The 18,923-nt window shown below is 30.3% G+C and overlaps 1 protein-coding gene across 1 annotated transcript; it reads left to right on the plus strand.

Annotated features, from left to right (window-relative positions):
- Positions 1-18,356: 18,356 nt before the first annotated feature.
- Positions 18,357-18,677, plus strand: LOC131042544 (antimicrobial peptide 1-like). Its single transcript, XM_057975860.2, has one exon. The coding sequence runs from the start codon at positions 18,357-18,359 to the stop codon at positions 18,675-18,677; it is 321 nt and encodes a 106-aa protein (XP_057831843.1).
- Positions 18,678-18,923: the final 246 nt, after the last annotated feature.

The raw sequence follows: 18,923 nt of genomic DNA on the forward strand, positions 1-18,923 counted from the left end.
TCCTAAAGCATTAATGAAAAGGAAACTAATAATACACTATGCACATAACATACGCACCTATAATATATATGTATATATTATATTAATGCAGATGACTTGAGATTGTTGAAGGAGGTATTGATGGTTATTAGATATTGTGTTGTGGTTTTCTTATATAGGTGGATTGATCTGCTTGGTCATGGATTTCATCCAAGCTTCATCTCTCATCAAAACTTCTTCAATTTGTGTTTTCTCTGCAGGACCCGAGGTAGGGTTTTGAGACCCAAATATAGGAGAATGATTATATTATTGTTTTAATAAGAAAGTAATGTTGTTTTAAATATTTTTTATATTAATTAAAATTAATTTTAATTGCTAGGCATTTATTGTGTAAGAGGGCTTTGAATGCATTCTCATTCCTGGAGCTTTAGAGGCTATTTTTAAAGAAAACTGTGTTGTTTTCGATGATCTTCAAGTATAACTATTTTAAATTATTATTGATTAGGATTTAATGATATGTTTAATAATTATTCATCTATAAATATTTTTTACAATATTATTTATATTTTGTTATTTCTATTGGTTATCAAAATAAAACCAATTTGTGGTGATTTGGGTGAATCCAATAGTGTAGTTTTTTCATAGTTTTGTGGGTTGGGTAGAGATTTTAGAAATAAAATATCTATCATTTTATGTTGTGTCAAGTCATGTTTAATACCTTATAATTTTCTATTAAATATCAAAAAATATTTCCCCATGATGTCCTATAAGATGTCATTCAATTTGGTGTTCCTTTGTGCAAGTCTAGTGGATCAATTTTGTTATTTTTGACTGATTTAGCAACATTAATGGTGAACCCACTATATATATGAAATAAATCATTAGTTTTTTTTTAAATTTAATATTAGGATCTAAAATATATCCTTAATACTTTGGGATACATTTTAGTTTGAGTCTCATACTTTTCATTTGTCTGTATTCACAAGTTCAAGTGTTCAAGTTAATCTAGAGGTTGTGTTTTTGGTTTAGGTCCTACATGTAAGTAAAATTAGGGTTAAATTGTTTGAATTAGATCATTTTATGGATAAATTTAGTTACTTGATAATATTTTCATGTTATGTCATTATATTCTTTTGTTGGATTGATCCTGATCCGGTGTATTGTTGAGATATTTATATGGATGCTACATGAATGCAATGTTGCTTCATATCTTTGTTATGAGACTTATTTGAATCATACTATGATGTTAATTTCATGATGATACATGTTTGATCTTATTATTTTATTTTCTTCGAGGTACACATACTATGATAAGGGAGAGTGGTTCTTCATGGGGTTGGGATCCTCAGTGATTGTTAGGATAACCCATCCAGAGAGTTGTTTTGATAAGTGATAACCTTAATTAATGAACATGGCAGTTTGGGTAGTATTTTAAATTAATAAAGATAATTGTAATGCCCCATTCATGGCCTAGAGTGATCATTTAGGCTAAGAATGAATTTGGGAAGGCCTTGAATAACAAGATCAACTATCTTGTCCTCATGAAAGGTATGTTGGTTCCGCATGAGTCTTGGATGAGGACCAAGAGTTGGGAGAGACTACAAAGATAACCTAGGATGGGGGTCGGGGTCTATCGATACTTACCAGGATAATCCATTCCAATATATGTGATGAGACTCTTTCCTTGTGAGAACTAGTGTCTTACTCTTGTGTTATAACTTGTAACTCCTCTCAAGTGGAGTTATCTTTGTTATGATGATCATATTTTTGTTCCTTGCTTGTTGTTATCATCTTGAGGATGTAGGTAGTGACATTGTATACCTTTATCCCTTTCTTGTGTGAATATGGGAAATATGCCTATCTCCTACCATTAGGGGTGGTCCTTTGGGCGCCACATGGTCAAGTGGTTATTGCCTTCTTACATTAGGTATTTTAGACCTATTCATTTCATGGATTGGCTTTGCTTCTTTCTCAAGATTATTCTCTTGGGTATAGTTGATTTCTAGACGAGAGCTCTACAATAATACATTCTTTATATTTTAATTATGTTATATGTATATCAAATGTAATTGTAATTTTGGACATGCCTACATGGTTGATGATGTAAACAGTAATGTAATTATGATACAATTTAAGTCAAATGATCCTATAGGATTTATGATAGTTGTTGTAATGATGTTATTGCTTAATTTGAATTAGGTATGTGTTATTCATTTATCATTCTAAAGAATTATACGAACATTTGGAATTGGGACCCAAAATGAATCTTTTAGAATATATATGTTTCTTATTAATTCTCATTTCATAATGAATGGATAAATTGGCAATTATGTTATTTAAATATAGATTATTTTTATGTGATCAATAAAATGAGAGTGTTGATCATCTACTTGTTCAGTGCACATTTTCTCAAAAATGTTGGCACTTTATTATGAACAAACATAATCCATCATTTCCATTACCAAATTCAATTTGGGATCTATTTCAATCATGGTCCTTGCTCTTCACTGCATCATTATTTTCTAGCATCTAGAAGATTATTCCAGCCTCAGTCCTATGGTCTATTTGGTGGGAGAGGAATAAAAGGATATTACGAAAAATAATTTCTCCTATCCAGAATGTGCTTCTAGGAATAGAAAAATCAATCTCTGAATTTGTAAATGCACATGTGCAGAATCATTACAATGGTAACTCACTCTTCATTTCTTGAGATGGCACCATAATTAATAAATGGAAGCATATCTTATCGTCATGTCACACTTATCCATAAAATCAAGGTAAGCCAAAGGTCGATATGTCTCTAATAAGATGATAGCTTCCAATTTTAAATCATTTAAAGATTAATTTTGATGAATATTCAAGGGGAAATCCAAGAGATTCAAGGATCAATATTTGTATAAGAGACCATTTGGGTATTCTAAAAGCCTGCAGATTCTCCTCCATACCTTCAGAGACAAATAATATGGCAGAAGCTCAGGCTCTATTGTTCGGTTTAAAACATGCTAATAAATTGGGATTTTCAAATATTCACATTGAAGGAGACTCTTCATTTCTGATAAATGCTTGCAAAAAGAGAATATTTTATCTGGGATGTTAATTATGTTTTAAATCAAATTTGAACCCTTTTAGATTCCTTCAAAATGTCCTGGCTTTCTAATTCATAGAGAGAAGGGAATGCATTAGCAGATATGCTGGCAAACATGGGGTGTGACAAAATTGAGGTGGACTTAATGACAATGGGTTGTGACCAGGCAAAGTTTTGACTTCTATCTAGCATTGTCAAAAAATACATGGCATTACAAATAGGTCCAAAAAATATTATTATGATACGATAATCATCAAAGGGAAATAGATCTCATTAACTTGTATGACAAGTAATTCATGATTTGAATCAACTAGCATTATGCAAATCTAATTTTTCCTTTCTATAATCTTACGGTTGCATGTGTGAGAGATTAGTTGCACTCTAATCGACAATTGAGATGAAAGGTTTTCAACTAGTTTTCAACTTCTTTCATGAGATGATAATTATAGTGTCCTTCAAATTTTAAGACATAGGTAGTTGGTACGAATTTTAAATTTCAAGCACGCAACCTAACCATCACATCATTTGAGTGTGAAAAGTTTGATAAAAGCTTCATACACAAGGCAATTCTTTCTGGTTTTGTTTATTAAAAAAAATTAAAAAAGGTTCTTGAGCAATAGAGGAAGGAGAAATAAAAAGACCCCATCTCTGTCCAAACTATCATTTGGTGAACATGGAGTATATGCCATACAACTACATGGTGCATATTTCAGTTGTAGAATGGGAGAGATCTTTTTTGGAGCATATGATAGATGGTTTTTTAGGGTTAGTCTTCAAAACTCATTTTTTTTCAGTTCTAGAAAAGTATCAAGAGTATCATAGATGAATAAATCATTTTACCATAGGCGAGAAGCCTTATTTTCCCCTCCCAATTAGTTTCTATCTTTTTGTCTAATGCTCTAGACTTATTGCAATCATTTACTCAATTGGAATTAATTTCCACCTAGGTAATTAGGGAAGAATTTCTTTCTAGAAATAAATTACTTCTTGTTGTCCAACAATATGACCTTTGGAATGGTTGAAAGCCCAAGTTGGAGGAATTTTTCCTCACCAATTTCTACTCAATGGACAAATGTTCATCTCAATTTATGATAATATTAAGAATACATTGGAAATGAATAGTTTTACATTTATTCAGCAGGCATTAGGTAGGCATAATAGAGTGATAGGGCAAGAGATGGTTGAGAAAATTCAAAAGAAGGTAAATTCCTTGTTGGCTCTATTGGATCATGAGCAAGTGTTACTAGTTGATTCTTATATTCAACACCAGTGGTACAAGATAATCAAAATGAGGACAATGTTCAAGCCCCACTTCTTGACCTCAACATTCTGGCCACAATAGTAGTTACACAAGCAATGGATGATACATCTAGCTCTTCACATGTCCTGCCAATGGAAGAAAACAAAATCCTTCAAGAGTAGCAGGATGAGAATGACATTGAACCACAAGCCATGGAGGAGTAAAGTTTTGGTGCAAATTTCACATTTTTGGATGACCAAACAATGACACAATTTGTATGCATGTGGTTATTTTATCAAAAGAACCTAAAACAAATCAAACACCTAGCCTAACTATAGATTGACCATTTGTTACATGTAGTTGATTTTCCAAAACTATTTGTAGTGTTAAGTTATGCTTCATCATATTATGTTTGAACATGATAGTAATTTTACCTTGTGATGTTAGAAATGTGTATCTCTTTTATTAAAAGGTGTTATGTAATAAGTTCTAATTGTCATAAAAAATGGTTCACTAGTGTCTCAAAAAATATTTATTAAAAGAACTACTATTTATTATGATGCAACTAATCTACACATACTAGAAATTTCTTTTAAATCAAAGTAAGTATTAGGCAAGTAATGGCCATCAAAATAGATCCAATTTGTTCTTTTAAAGCGAGTGTGTCAATTTACTAGCAAATTTTACATTTTATTTCTCTTTAATTTGTCATTATTAAAATCTATAGGAAAAAAGAAAAGAGAAATATTGTTAGAAAGGGAGATAAATAATATACAAGGAGAGAGAGGTGGAATAAATTCTCATAATTTTTTTGCAGAAACAATCTAATGGGGAACATGTTCATAAGTATCTATTTCAGAAACCATCTCCATGTTTTGTCAATTTATTTATCTTTGTTTATCATCTAATGTCACCCTCTTCCTCTCTTTCCATTTATCTCCCTCTTCATCTATCTATATCTTTGTCTATCTCTTATAGAAAATATTCTTGACAGTTATGAAACCAAATTCAATAACCAAAATAGGAGCTTGGGAAAGGACATGAATATCGATCAAAACATAAAGCATACAAAATTTTTTCAATATTCAATTCTAAAAATAAACATCTAATCAAATAAAAATATAACAATCATTAATGGTTATAATAATGTCTATGACATTAGTTGCAGGTGCGGCAAATACCCGCTTTGCTTCAAACAAGTTGGATGCGATAATATCTATCAATGGAAGGTGTTAGAAAACAATTTAGCTCGCTAACAACGAAAACAATATCTTAGAAAACATATTTCAATGGTTTTGGGTGGAATAGTATCTTCATTCAATGGTTTTTGGGTGGAATAGTATCTTCATTCAATGGTCCTAAAAAATAATTTAGCTTGCTGCCACTACACAGGACTGCAATGGTTTTGGGTGGAATAGTATCTTCATTCAGTACTCATAATGTGTGGCCTAATGACTATTGCTATCGATGAATAAAGACACTGCTTTTGTGTGCCTCTCATATAGTAGGAGTTGAGTCTAGATTTGGTTTGGTGGTTTTTATTTTATTTAGGTAAAAATTATTTTATTGATCAATTTCATAAGTTTGTGTTGAGTAAGCTTTTTAAGGAAAATAAAAAAAGAAGATTAATAAAATTTAGGTCAATCAAGCTTAAATGTAAAATTCAAACTGGAGAGACCATGCTCTAATATTCCATACATTAGTGTCAAAATACTATTTTATAAAATTATTAATGTTTTGAAAAATATTTATTCATTTCCACCATTGACCACTTTGTAAACGCTAGGAAAGAGGTTGCTTCACTTTATGGTTTTGTTGGAAGCATCCTTAATTCTCATTGAATTTGTTACATATAATACTTGAAGTACAAATTGACATGCCTATTCAGTAGTGTACAAAGTGAAAAAATAGGTATTTGGGGGAACATGTACAATATTCAGCACAAGCTGACTAATACTCAGAGATTATAGGACCATGTTGTGCAGTCGGAAATTTGAATAATTTAACTAATTCATTAACCCAATAAATTCATAGACCCTCTGCATCATCTAAATCGTCATGTTGAATGGATTGAGTATATAAGCTTTATTATCTAAAATTAATTTATGATGTAATAATTTTAAAATAATAATACAATGTTATATTTGAGTTTCTCTTAGTTGATCTTATATATATATGATTAATCTCACTTCTATTAAAATTAGTTTTGATTACTTTAATGGTAGTTATGCAATAGAGCTAGGCCTTTCCCCTTACTAATCTAATCAAAACATATATCTACTAGTTAATGAAAATCATAAACTTCAACATTATATATTTTGTATTCAATCTCTCTGTTTACTTTCTTCTATGTGTGCCATTCCTCGTGAAGAGAAGTGGATTAGGATGGGGTATCTAATTAGTTTAAGGTGCAGCTACCTTATTCTAAATTACTTTCAAGCATTCTATTATTTGATTTCATTTATGAGATTTTGAATGTATTTATTTATGTTTGAGAAAATTTACATAGAAAAGGAAACTTTCTAATTCATAACTCTAAATGAGAACTAGAATAGCATTAAAAATATCAATTATTCTACATAGTTTTTATAAAACATTGAGAAATACTTCACTTGCATTAATTTTATCAATAATTGGTATTTGATATCCAGTATTTTCCCTCATGGTAATACAGTGGTTGGAAATTTAATAAACTATTTTCTATACTCTTATAGCTAATATGGATTATAAATATTTATTATAATGTGATATTAGGGGACATTTCATGAATTTTTTTTTAATTTCAATATAATATCATATAATTTAAACAAAATTATTCCATCATTTATTTAATTGAAAGGATTACAAATTGTTAATCATAAGATTTTAGAGATAATTTTTAATATATTTAATTTTTAAAAGCAATGATTATAAGAGAAAAATTTAATAGCATAAATTATATGTCCGTTTTGAGTTGATCTATTATTAAAATTTAAAATATATGATATTTTTCAAAATTGTGAATTTTTTTTTATTTTGATGTGAAGAAATTATTCAATAGTGTTGAGAACATCTTATATACCCAAATTTAGGGGAATTACTTGTTCATCATTATAGATAAAAAAAATTCCTTTTATTATATGATCTACTCTAAATTTATTGGGTTTATTGTTTAATCCTAAAAAAATATTAGTTTGATGGAGCCTCATTGGTATGTAAAAAATTATGCCATCATAAGTTTGAATATTAAATTCTAACTAAAAGTATACAATATGCTCTAATATATAGGATAAACACATGCAATCTATTATAAAATTCTAAGTTAGGACTAAAATTAATATAATATAGAAAATCAATAGAATGAGGAAATTAGAAAAACAAGGGCGGTGGGAGAGGTTAAAAATGAATCTCGAATGTGAAACTATGAGATGTTATTACAATCTTTATAATTTAAAGAATAATTAATCAATATTCATTTAATTTGAACATTCATTATTACAATCTTCTAAGGTGATTACTAAGAACAACATAAAACTCTATTAAACATGTGTAACATTGTTCATTCAAATTCATAAATGAGAGGTTGAGTAAGTGAATATCCAATGTGAAACTATGCGATGTTATTACAATATTTGTCCTTCAAAGAGTAATTAATCAATATTCATTTAATTTAAACATTCATTATTACAACCTTCTAAGGTGATTACTAAGTACAACACTCTATTAAACATATGTGTAATATTATTGTTTTAAATTCATAAATAACAACAATATTGTTAGTGTCGCAAATGTGTACGAATGATAACACAAATAAAATCATAGTAAAATTAATAAATATACTATTTTTTAATAATCTAAATATATATTGAAAAATAAATATTAGAATTAGGGCTTTAAAGAATAAACATAAGTGTGCATGTATGCATCTAAACAATTTCTAGTATATTTCTATAGTGATACATCTCTAAACTAACTTCTCAACTATTTTTAACTTACAATTTTCAACCCACTAGTAAAATTTATTCTCTAAACATCTAATTTTGTAAGCTCACTCAATTTACATTGCTAATATTTTCCCTTACATGTGAAGAATAAATAAAAAATCTCAAGGGGATAAAATAATCTGAAAACTAGAAAACTAGAAAACTAGTTGAGCTATAAACTACACAACTACACAAATTGTTATTGAAGGATAAAATATGTTTGATTGTTTAATTTAAGAATATGTACATTTATACTCAAGAACTAATAATTATATTACAATTAATGTCTATAGAATATATAAGACATTGCATAAAATATTTGTACACCTAAGCCATCATTATCCAAACAATTAACGTTCTAGAAAATTTGCCAACGGGAATATTCTATGGAGAATATTTTAAATTAATACTACACTTTACGTGTAACTTGGTGAATAGAAAGAGATATTTGGGTCCCAACAACAAAAATGAATCAAGTACCCAAATAAAAAGTAGAAAGGAGAAACCCCATTGGAAAAAAATCATAACCTTTTATTCAATCTCAAAAAGAGGAAAGTTCCAACTATCAATAAATAACATGAAACATTGTAGAAATGGATCCTAGCCCATTGATATAAACTAATGATGATGGCTACTCCACTTACAAATCAAACACATAACAATAACGATAAACAAATAAATATGAGAAGGAAGAAATAATTATTTATATCTTGTATCCCAAGGAAATGAAGCTATAAAATTTAGTAAATAACATTTTGCATCTAACTAGTATAGCCATAGGCATAGCTTAGTCAGTTTAACTGGTCTATCGTAGCCTATTTTTTCTTACCGATACTACCTATCTATTTTAGCTTAACTAGTAGCAGAGGTAGATTTTTCAGTGAACCGGTATAGGATAGCAAACCGGTAATCAAGTATAGTGCATAGGTAGAACCTAAGTTGCCTAGCATAACTGGTAGTGGAGGCAGTTTTACAGTGGATAGGTTAATAGTCACCAAACCGGTTCTCAATTTCAGTGCGAGTTTTCATGAGTCCAGTAAGGATGATTGGGGAAAAAATGGATGTTGCGGTTTGGATCATATATTTTTTCGGCATTGAAATGAGTCTACGACTGTAACCACAAGAGTAATTTTGATGTATGAGGGAAATCTCGATGTATTTATTATACATACATGTATTTGGATAGTGTAGTGAAAGTTGGGGAGTGTTTTATCTTTCCTATCAGTATAACATTTGTATTTGGGCCAAGAATGGAGGTTTTCTCACTGGTTCTTTCCTCTAGGAGCCCTTGAACTAGTTTTATTAATATTATTAATATATTAGTATCTTGCCACTTTCGCCCAAAAAAAAAACATACATTCTCCATCCAAAAGGGAATTCCCATTATTATAATTTGTGAGTCAGAGAAAAAAATTGCACTAGTAGAATTATCTTTGTTTACCACACAATAAAATTCTTTATCAAGAATGTATAACTACCCTATAATGTTCTATAAATCATAATCTATTTTTTTATTGACTACTTTTATCTCCTTTTTCCCCACCTTGGGATATGTCAAAATTATACCTAAATCGGGTTTTTGTTGCCCGCTGAAGTATTTGGATCATATATTTTTTCAGCATTGAAATGAGTCTATGATTGTAACCACAATAGTAATTCTGATGTATGAGGCAAATCTCGATGTATTTATTATACATACATGTATTTGGATAGTGTAGTGGGAGTTGGGGAGTGTTTTATCTTTCTTATCAGTATGACATTTGTATTTGGGCCAAGAATGGAGGTTTTCTCACTAGTTCTTTCCTCTAGGAGTCCTTGAACCAGTTTCATTAATATTATTAATATATTAGTGGCTTCCCACTTTCGCCCCAAAAAAAAAAATACATTCTCCATCCAAAAGGTCATTACCATTATTATAATTTGTGAGTTAGAGAGAAAACTTGCACTAGTAGAATTGTCTTTGGTTACCACAAAATAAGCTTCATTATCAACAATGTATAACTACCCTATAATGTTCTAGAAATCATAATCTATTTTTTTAATGACTACTTTTAACTCCTTTTTCCCCACCTTGGGATATGTCAAAATTATACCCATATTAGGTTTCTGTTGCTCGTTGAAGTATTTTGATTTTTTTTGTTTTTATGGTGAAGTACAAATGTATAATTCATATTATTTATTAGAAATGAAATATACATTGTATAATATGTTGACTATTTATGCAACTGAGATAGGGGTGAATCAATTGATAATTAAGATCTTTTTCTCAATATCAATATTAGATCTGAAATAATTAACCGATTTACTTAAGATAGATAAAATCACAAGTACAAAATAAATAGAACACAATGAACACCAGATATATACATAGAAAACCTAATATGCCAAAAACCACAGAAAAATATTAACTCTCATATAAAACACCTATTAGGGTGACACTAGTTAAGGTAATTTTTACAAAGGTGGCTCACATCTGGTTTGACTCACTGCGAGTTTAGCTCACTACTGGTTGGGCCCACTATCTAGAGAAAGGCTTACTACTAGAGTGCTCAATACCCCGAGAGGCTCACTTCCAAACAAAGAAAAGAGAAAAGGAAATCCACCACTTTAAACAGAATTTGTAAGGACAGAACAATTCCAGTAACTCACCACAATACTCTTCACAACAACTAGATTCTTCCTTTAAGTTTTGCAAGTCTTAGGATGCAATATCACTATTTTCTCATGTATCTCTCATCACTATCATACCAAAATGTATACAATCTTCAAAAAATATCATTTTCCAAGTAGACCAAGACAAAGAACAAAAATAGGTCACCACTAAATATTTGGGTGGTGGAAAGGAATTTGAAGCGGACCCTATCATAAATGTCTACTTCAAATAGATCAACATGTTATATCCATTTCCAAACCCAATTCTAAATCATAGAAACACACGCTACATGAAAGTATTTTACACATCCACATTCTGAAGTAGAACCAGACCAACAATAGCACCAATTAATAGAAAAATGTCTTCCAAAACACTTAAACCATTGTGGAATCCAACAAGTGACCATTAACAATACATACATCCTTATTTTCACTACTTTAACAATTAAAACCATATCCAAACCATAGTCTTTCACATCAATGACATCAATAATCATAAGACTAACAATCTCCCCCTTTGTCATTGATAGAAACACACATCAACAACCATTAAAATAAAATCTCTCTCTCTCCCTCTTTGACAACAATGACAAAGGCTAGGAAGAAAATTCCCTTAGAAAATGCTATTCTCCCCCTAAGAGGAAGCACTAGTCTAGAAAGGAAATATTCATTCTAGTAGCTATAAGATATAAGAGTCCTCTAATACTATATATGTACTAACTTGAGTCTACCTTAGGATATTTATCATCTTTGATTAGCTTGCGTTTGGTAGTCATGGTGTACACACTAGTTTGGAGTTTTCCAACCCAAACTTCTTCAACAACTCCTTAACACGTTTAGTCTTTGAAATAAAGATTTCCTTTTTCTTTTGATTGACCTGTAGACCAAGAAATAAATTCTACTCTCCTACCATTGACATTTGAAATTCGTTCTGCATTTCTTCTGTAGTTTTTCTACATAAACTATCATATCCTAAAAATATTATATCATCAACATATTGTTGTCACAAAGGATTGCACCTGTGATGCTAAGTGCGGAACCAAACAATCCTGTGAAACATGAAAACACCTTCGAGCCTATGGGTTGCTCAAAGTGAAGGTGAATTGCTGGAGATCAGACCGACTTCCTATCTAGTGAATCTTCTATAAATTATTTTGATATGAAAAGGTATAGAACGATTGCATGTAATTGAAAATCTATCCTATTGGGGTGATGCACCAAATAATTCACTATTTGAAATCTATAACCATGAAACTCACATAAACCTTCCAACAAATAACCTTGAATCTCATAACTCACTTGAACATGAAGATGCATAAACATTTCCTAGAAAGGGATGAATTTAATGAATGCATTAAGGAAAACAACAGGTTTTCACAACTTCAAGTAATGAAAATCAATCAACTAACACAAACTAGAACCTGCAACTAACATGTACCTCCTTGCACCACAAATTGACTGAATGGGACAAATTAGAGGATAAAAATCACAGGAATCATCAAATCATTCATTCACCAAATAATACAAGAAGTACCAAGAAGGAAATCTTCTACTATATTACTAAAAAATAAAGAATTTGTTGTTACAAAACTCAAATGCTGCTGAGCTACAATGCCATCCTTTAGCATGAAAGGGCCTAAAATCAGTCCATAATCATGTTGAGGAAAGGAACAAAACTAGAGGGAAAAAATAAGAAGAGAGAGAATATATAGAACCCATCATGTACATCTCCTCCAAAAACCCTAATAGAAAAAATTGCATGAGAAAAAGCCTTGGGCAAATTTGCTCAAAATAGCCTAAAACACTCATCCATAACCCCACCAAAAATAGCTTCCAATGCTAAAAAAAGACCTCAACTGATGTTGCATGAAAAAGAACCCCTACTACTAAATATAGAACTTCCAATCTTGCCCAAAATAGCCCCACTGAAAAAGAAACACCTCTTTCCTAAAAATTGCATGATATCTTTGCCAAATATAGCCTCAAAAAAAGAAAACCCCACTGTGTGGAAAAAGAACTCCCTGTCCTAAAATCTACATGATGTACACTGCCAAATATAGCTACAAAAAGAAATCTCCTTTTACATATAATGCATCTAGCTCTTCACATGTCCTATCAGTGGAAGAAAACATAGTCCTTCAAGAGCATCAGGATGAGAATGACATTCCACAAGCCATGGAGGAGTAAATTTTTGGTACAAATTTCACATTTTTGGATGACCAAACTATGACACCTTTTGTACGTAGGTGGTCATTTTGTCTGCAAGTGGGCATTATTTGATATTTGGCATTGGTTTATTAAAAAAAGGATGGCCAACTTATTTTGTAACCATTTAAATCCAGTATTGAATTTATTGGCCAATTTTGGCAATGTATGTAACAAATGGTCAATTGATAGTTAGGCTAGGTGTTCGATTTGTTTTAGGTTCTTTTGATAAAATTTGTAATTGAATTCAAGCTATGATTGAAGGTTTTCTTTCTGGTTCTTTCCTTCCGGTATGCTCCTCGAACCATATTTTGTAAAATTTTATAATATCAATATATATTAGTGGTCTACTACTTTTGGTTATGTTGATATCTATGTACTAATAGTAATAATTAAATTATGAAACTACCTAGTTAAGGTCAAGAGGAATTCTAGTATGGTAGTGGATACGCTAAAAAAGAGTCACTTTTAAATAATTTTATTGTTAGTATAGATTAATACTATCAATCGCAACCCAAGTTAAAAAAAATTGAGCACAACTTTTCGTTCCTTATTGTCACTTCCTAGTAGTGTGTTTTTCTAATGCATATTTTGTGTCTTTGTTTATCTATAATAATATTGAATTCTCATTGAGACATTAAGTTTTAAGTAAAATTTATATGTTTATTTCCTTTATATTCTTGTGTTGAATCCTTAGAATTTTGTGGGTGGTGGAATTAGGTTTGTAAGTCAAATTTAAAAGCCATTAAGTACATGATCACTACATATAATGTACCTCTATATAGGTATGTTGCATCTATTGTTTATTTTGTGTATAGAAAATCTTATCACTTCAAGTATAGGATCCAACTTCCAACTATTATATTTAGGTTCTTTATGAAAAAAAAATCATTACACTTTAAGTAGAACAAGATCCAATACTTCTCACCAAAGAAATGATGGGGAACATCCTTTGTAGTCAATGAATTGATAGGGACCTCAATGGAAGTGTGTTGGATACTCCATAGCATACAATTGGTTTTCCCAAACTATGTGTAGTGTTAAGCTATGCTTCATCATATTATGTTTGAACATAATAGTAATATTATTCTGTGATGTTAGAAATGTGAATATCTTTTAATAGAAGATGTAAAGTAAATAGTTCTAATTGTCATAAAATATGGTTCATTAGTGTCTGGACAAGTATTTATTAGAAGGACTACTGTTTATTATGATATAAATAATCTACATGTATTAGAAATTGCTTTTAAATCAAAGTAACTCTTAGGCAAGCAATGACCACTAAAATAGATCCAACTTGTTCTTTTAAAGAGGGGGTGTCACTTTACTAGCAAATTTCACATTTTTTTTCTCTTTAATTTATCATTATTAAAATCTATAAGAAAAAAAATGAGAAATAGTGTTAGAGAGGGGAAAAAAATATATACCAAAAAAAAGAGGTAGAATAAATTGTGATCAAATTTTTTTTCACCAACAATCTAAAGGAGAACATGTTCATAGCATCTCACTGTTTTGTCACTTTATAGATTTATCCCCTCTTCATCTCTCTATTTCTATGTCTATCTCTTATACAAAATATTGTTGACAGTTATGAAACCATATTCAATAACCAGAATAGGAGCTTGGGAAAGGACATGAACATCGATCAAAACATAAAGCATAAAGAATTTTTTTAATATTCCATTCTTATAATAACTAGTATACCTATATTTTAAAAAATCTATGTAAAATTCGCTGAGAGATATCAAATTTTAAAATATTTAACATTCATAAAAATGAATAAATTATTTTATCTTCTATGTGACAAACGATAGCTATTCAAGAAAATACTTGCATCAATCCAAAGATTCACTATAAATATGTTATTAGAGGCATTATGCAAGAAGATCAATTGCAACAATTAATAGAATCACTATAAATATATTATTATAGGTATGTTGCAAGAAGATAAGAACAATTCAACACATGCATTATAAATCATCAAATTGATAGAAGAAAATTTATTTACAAATAACAATTTTGATGGAAACCTCGCATAATATCTCACACTAATCCTACCAAAAAAGTATTAATCAACTCAAAAGTAAAAATAAGATAGATTATTGTTATAAATTAGAATTTGCAATATATTTGAAAAATTATTCAACAAAATAAAATATGGTATATTTAAAAAAATATTTATATTAATATAAATATCATAATTGACATGTAAAAAATACTTATCAATTTTTAAATTATTTTATTTATTTATTTTATTGAATAAAATTAGATGCTTTTAATATATACAATGAATTTATGTGTTTTAAATTTAAATTTTATATTAGAGTTTATGTTAGCCTCTCCTTACTAAATGTTATGTGTTGATTTGAATTGGGAAACAATTTAAATTATAATTAGCATTATTTTCGTTTCCGCATTTACATAATAATTTAAAATTCAAAATAATTATTTTTATATTGATAGAGATTTGTTAATTTAATGTTGTGTAGGCATTAAAACTTTTGTTCACCAATCAAACACTTTCACATTTGGAGGAGAATTTGTCTTCTAGGTCAGTATGTCATTTTTTACAATAATCTATTTTATTTTATTTTGTCGAATAATTTTTAAAATATATTGTAAATTCTAATTTATAACAATAATCTATCTTATTTTTACTTTTGAATTGATTAATACTTTTTTGGTAGGAATAGTGTGAGATATTATGCGAGGTTTCCACCAAAATTGTTATATGTAAATACGTTTTCTTCTATCAATTTGATGATTTATAATGCATGTGTTGAATTGTTCTTATCTTCTTGCAACATACCTATAATAATATATTTATAGTGATTCTATTAATTGTTGCAATTGATCTTCTTGCATAACGCCTCTAATAACATATTTATAGTGAATCTTTTGATTGATGCAAGTATTTTCTTGAATAGCTCTCGTTTGTCACATAGAAGGTAAAATGATTTATTCATTTTTATGAATGTTAAATATTTTAAAATTTGATATCTCTTGGCTAATTTTACATAGATTTTTTAAAATATAGATATAGTAGTTTTAAATATATCATATATGTATAATCAATATTACACAAAAGATAAAAAAACAATATGTACAACTTTAATGAGTTATTAACACCACCAACAAAGAAAATGTAAGCTTTAAAAGATGGTAGTAATAATCTTAATGGCCAACTCCAACTAAATCCAATAAATTGTCTGTCTATATTTTCAACTACTTGTATTACTTTCATGTTATAAATTAAAATAATAATAAAAATCCAAAGAGCATCGATTAAATTGATAATCCAAATGAACGGTACCACATTTATTCCCAGATGTTTGGAACAGACTTGGGCCCTTGGATCTAATGTCTAGATACCGTCCACATCAAAATTGAATCCATTTTAATGAATAAATATTAAGACTTATTTTCCAGGAAAGATTAAAATATCGAGTGCGTGTGGTGTGGTGTGGAAAAGTATTTAGCTCCCTTTCATTTTCACTTCAAAAGATAAACATTTACCCTCTAAATCCTTTTCCACGCAACACAAGAAATGAATTTTCCTTGCGCTTGGAACAAACACTATAATTTTGACTGCCAACTTACTTTTTTTGAATGGTGCTTAGCTTGGAACAAATACTCTTATCCTAAAACATTTAATTTTGAAAAGCCTAAATACAGTTTTACGTCAGTTAAATTCAAAGCATTGCCTTAAGTGGTGCAAATATCGTGTCAAAATTATTATCAGATTCAAGTGCTACAACGAAATCTGGTAAGAGTTTTTATAAGCTTATTTTATGATTTGGTTTTTTAATTGTGAAAATATTTTGATTATGCCATGCACAAAGTTGAAAACTGGATGATAATTTTAGCAATGATGGCTATTAGAGTTAATATGGACGCATTGAAGGAGAGAGTACTCTTAAACTCATCAGAGCATTCTGTAATATCTGCTCAAGTTCTGGATAGTGTCCAAAGAATCTCTTTTTCAGGTTCAGAACAGACTGCATGCAATGCATTCTTTCAGAGAGGAGGGAAAGATAGAATCCGTTATTGTAGACGGATTAATGCATGCAATGAAAATGTAGAAGACTTAAGTGGAGAGTGCAGAGAAGCTGAAGGAAAGCCTGCAGAAGGATAGATAGTGCGCATACAATATTCGATCAAGTGCCTCAAAGAAAATCTCTCTCACACAAAATATTATGGTCGCAGGGATATATATAAAACAGATATGTTGAAATTGCTATGGAAACTTCAAAATCTACTGTAAAAGAAAAGACTGAGAAAATCAGTTTACATACCTGAAGATTTTGCACAGCGGTGCCTTGCTCTCAAGGATGCCGAATAGAATTTTTTTACAGAAATGTTGTAAGCTTTTAAAAATGCAATACCACGACTCTTTCCTTCACGTCCACTCTTCTGGCATATTAATGTGAACTCTTCTATAACGGTTCTGACAGATTTTATTCCCCTCTTTCACTGGTGCCATTGTACTCTGCCAACTCACCTTATGCCTTACTCACCGCATGCATTACTCACCTTGCATTTTTCATTTATTGTTTCTATACTACTATCACCTCTACTTTATTGGTAGACAGGCATAATCGATTTATTTTTTGTAGACAGGCATAGTCGATTTATTTTGCCTTCTGCACTGGTTATATTTAGCTTCAAGATGGTAAATGGAATTCTTCCACTACCATGTGGTTGCGGTTGTTTTGATATCTTATGTGTAACGTTTCTACCCATTCTTCCGCCAGCATCACTATACTGCCACATCAGCATGTCAATTTTTTTTTAAAAAGCATTTTTGTTTACGGACAACTTGAATCCCATTGTAAATTGCCTCTCGGCAAAAATATCTAATCAAATAAAAATATAACAATCATTAATGGTTATAATAATGTCAGTCAATGACATTATTTGCCGGTGCGGCAGATACCCGCTTTGCTTCAAACGAGTTGGATGCGATAATATCTATCAATGGAAGGTGCTAAAATATAATTTAGCTCGCTAACAACGAAAACAATATCTTTAAAAACATATTTTAGAGTCAAAGGTACATAGTTTCAAACGACAGCCTTGGAAACGAAGAACGACCCATACTAAGCAACAAGTCATCGAATTTCTTTCTGGTGCGGCAAATATCCTACTCTTCCTCTATATAATATACAATCCACAATTTCTTCTCCACCACATCTAAACATTTGATCTCTCAACTACATTGTTCTCTAACGTTATGGACAAAATTAATGTTTCGAAGTTTATGGGAGTATTGCTTGTATGGCTTTTGATTTTAAAGCCTTGTGTGGGTAGCTCTTTTATGGCGTTGCAAGGGCCTGGGTGTAAACTCCCGGCTAATTTTTCCATATTCTGTGGTTATTGTTTTTCCATACCCACATCCTACCGCGGAGGATATCTTTTTCGATACGATGCCGGACAGCCTGCGTATCTTTATAATTCTGATAAATGCGAGGGTACAGCAGATACTGAGCTTGCTGCCACTGCACGGGACTGCAATGGTTTTGGGTGGAACAGTATCTTCATTCAGTGCTCATAATGTGTGGCATAACAACTATTGCTATCCATGAATAAAGACACTGCTTTTGTGTGCCTCTCGTATAGCAGGAGTTGAGTCTGGATTTTAATCTGGTCATTACGATGGAGAGCTATTTCTACAGTTAAATTTAGTAAGGTTTGTTAAATTTAGTAAGGTTTGTATTTGGTCTTTACGATGGAGAGCTATTCCTACAGTTAAATCTAGTAGGATGTGCATCTGGTCATTAAATTGATCGATAGGGTATTT

The sequence above is a fragment of the Cryptomeria japonica genome, chromosome 5 (assembly GCF_030272615.1).
Source record: "Cryptomeria japonica chromosome 5, Sugi_1.0, whole genome shotgun sequence".
Lineage (NCBI taxonomy): Eukaryota > Viridiplantae > Streptophyta > Pinopsida > Cupressales > Cupressaceae > Cryptomeria > Cryptomeria japonica.

Bases quoted from the DNA above. Each gene is read 5' to 3' on its own strand.
- LOC131042544 (XM_057975860.2), top strand. From the start codon at position 18,357: ATGGACAAAATTAATGTTTCGAAGTTTATGGGAGTATTGCTTGTATGG.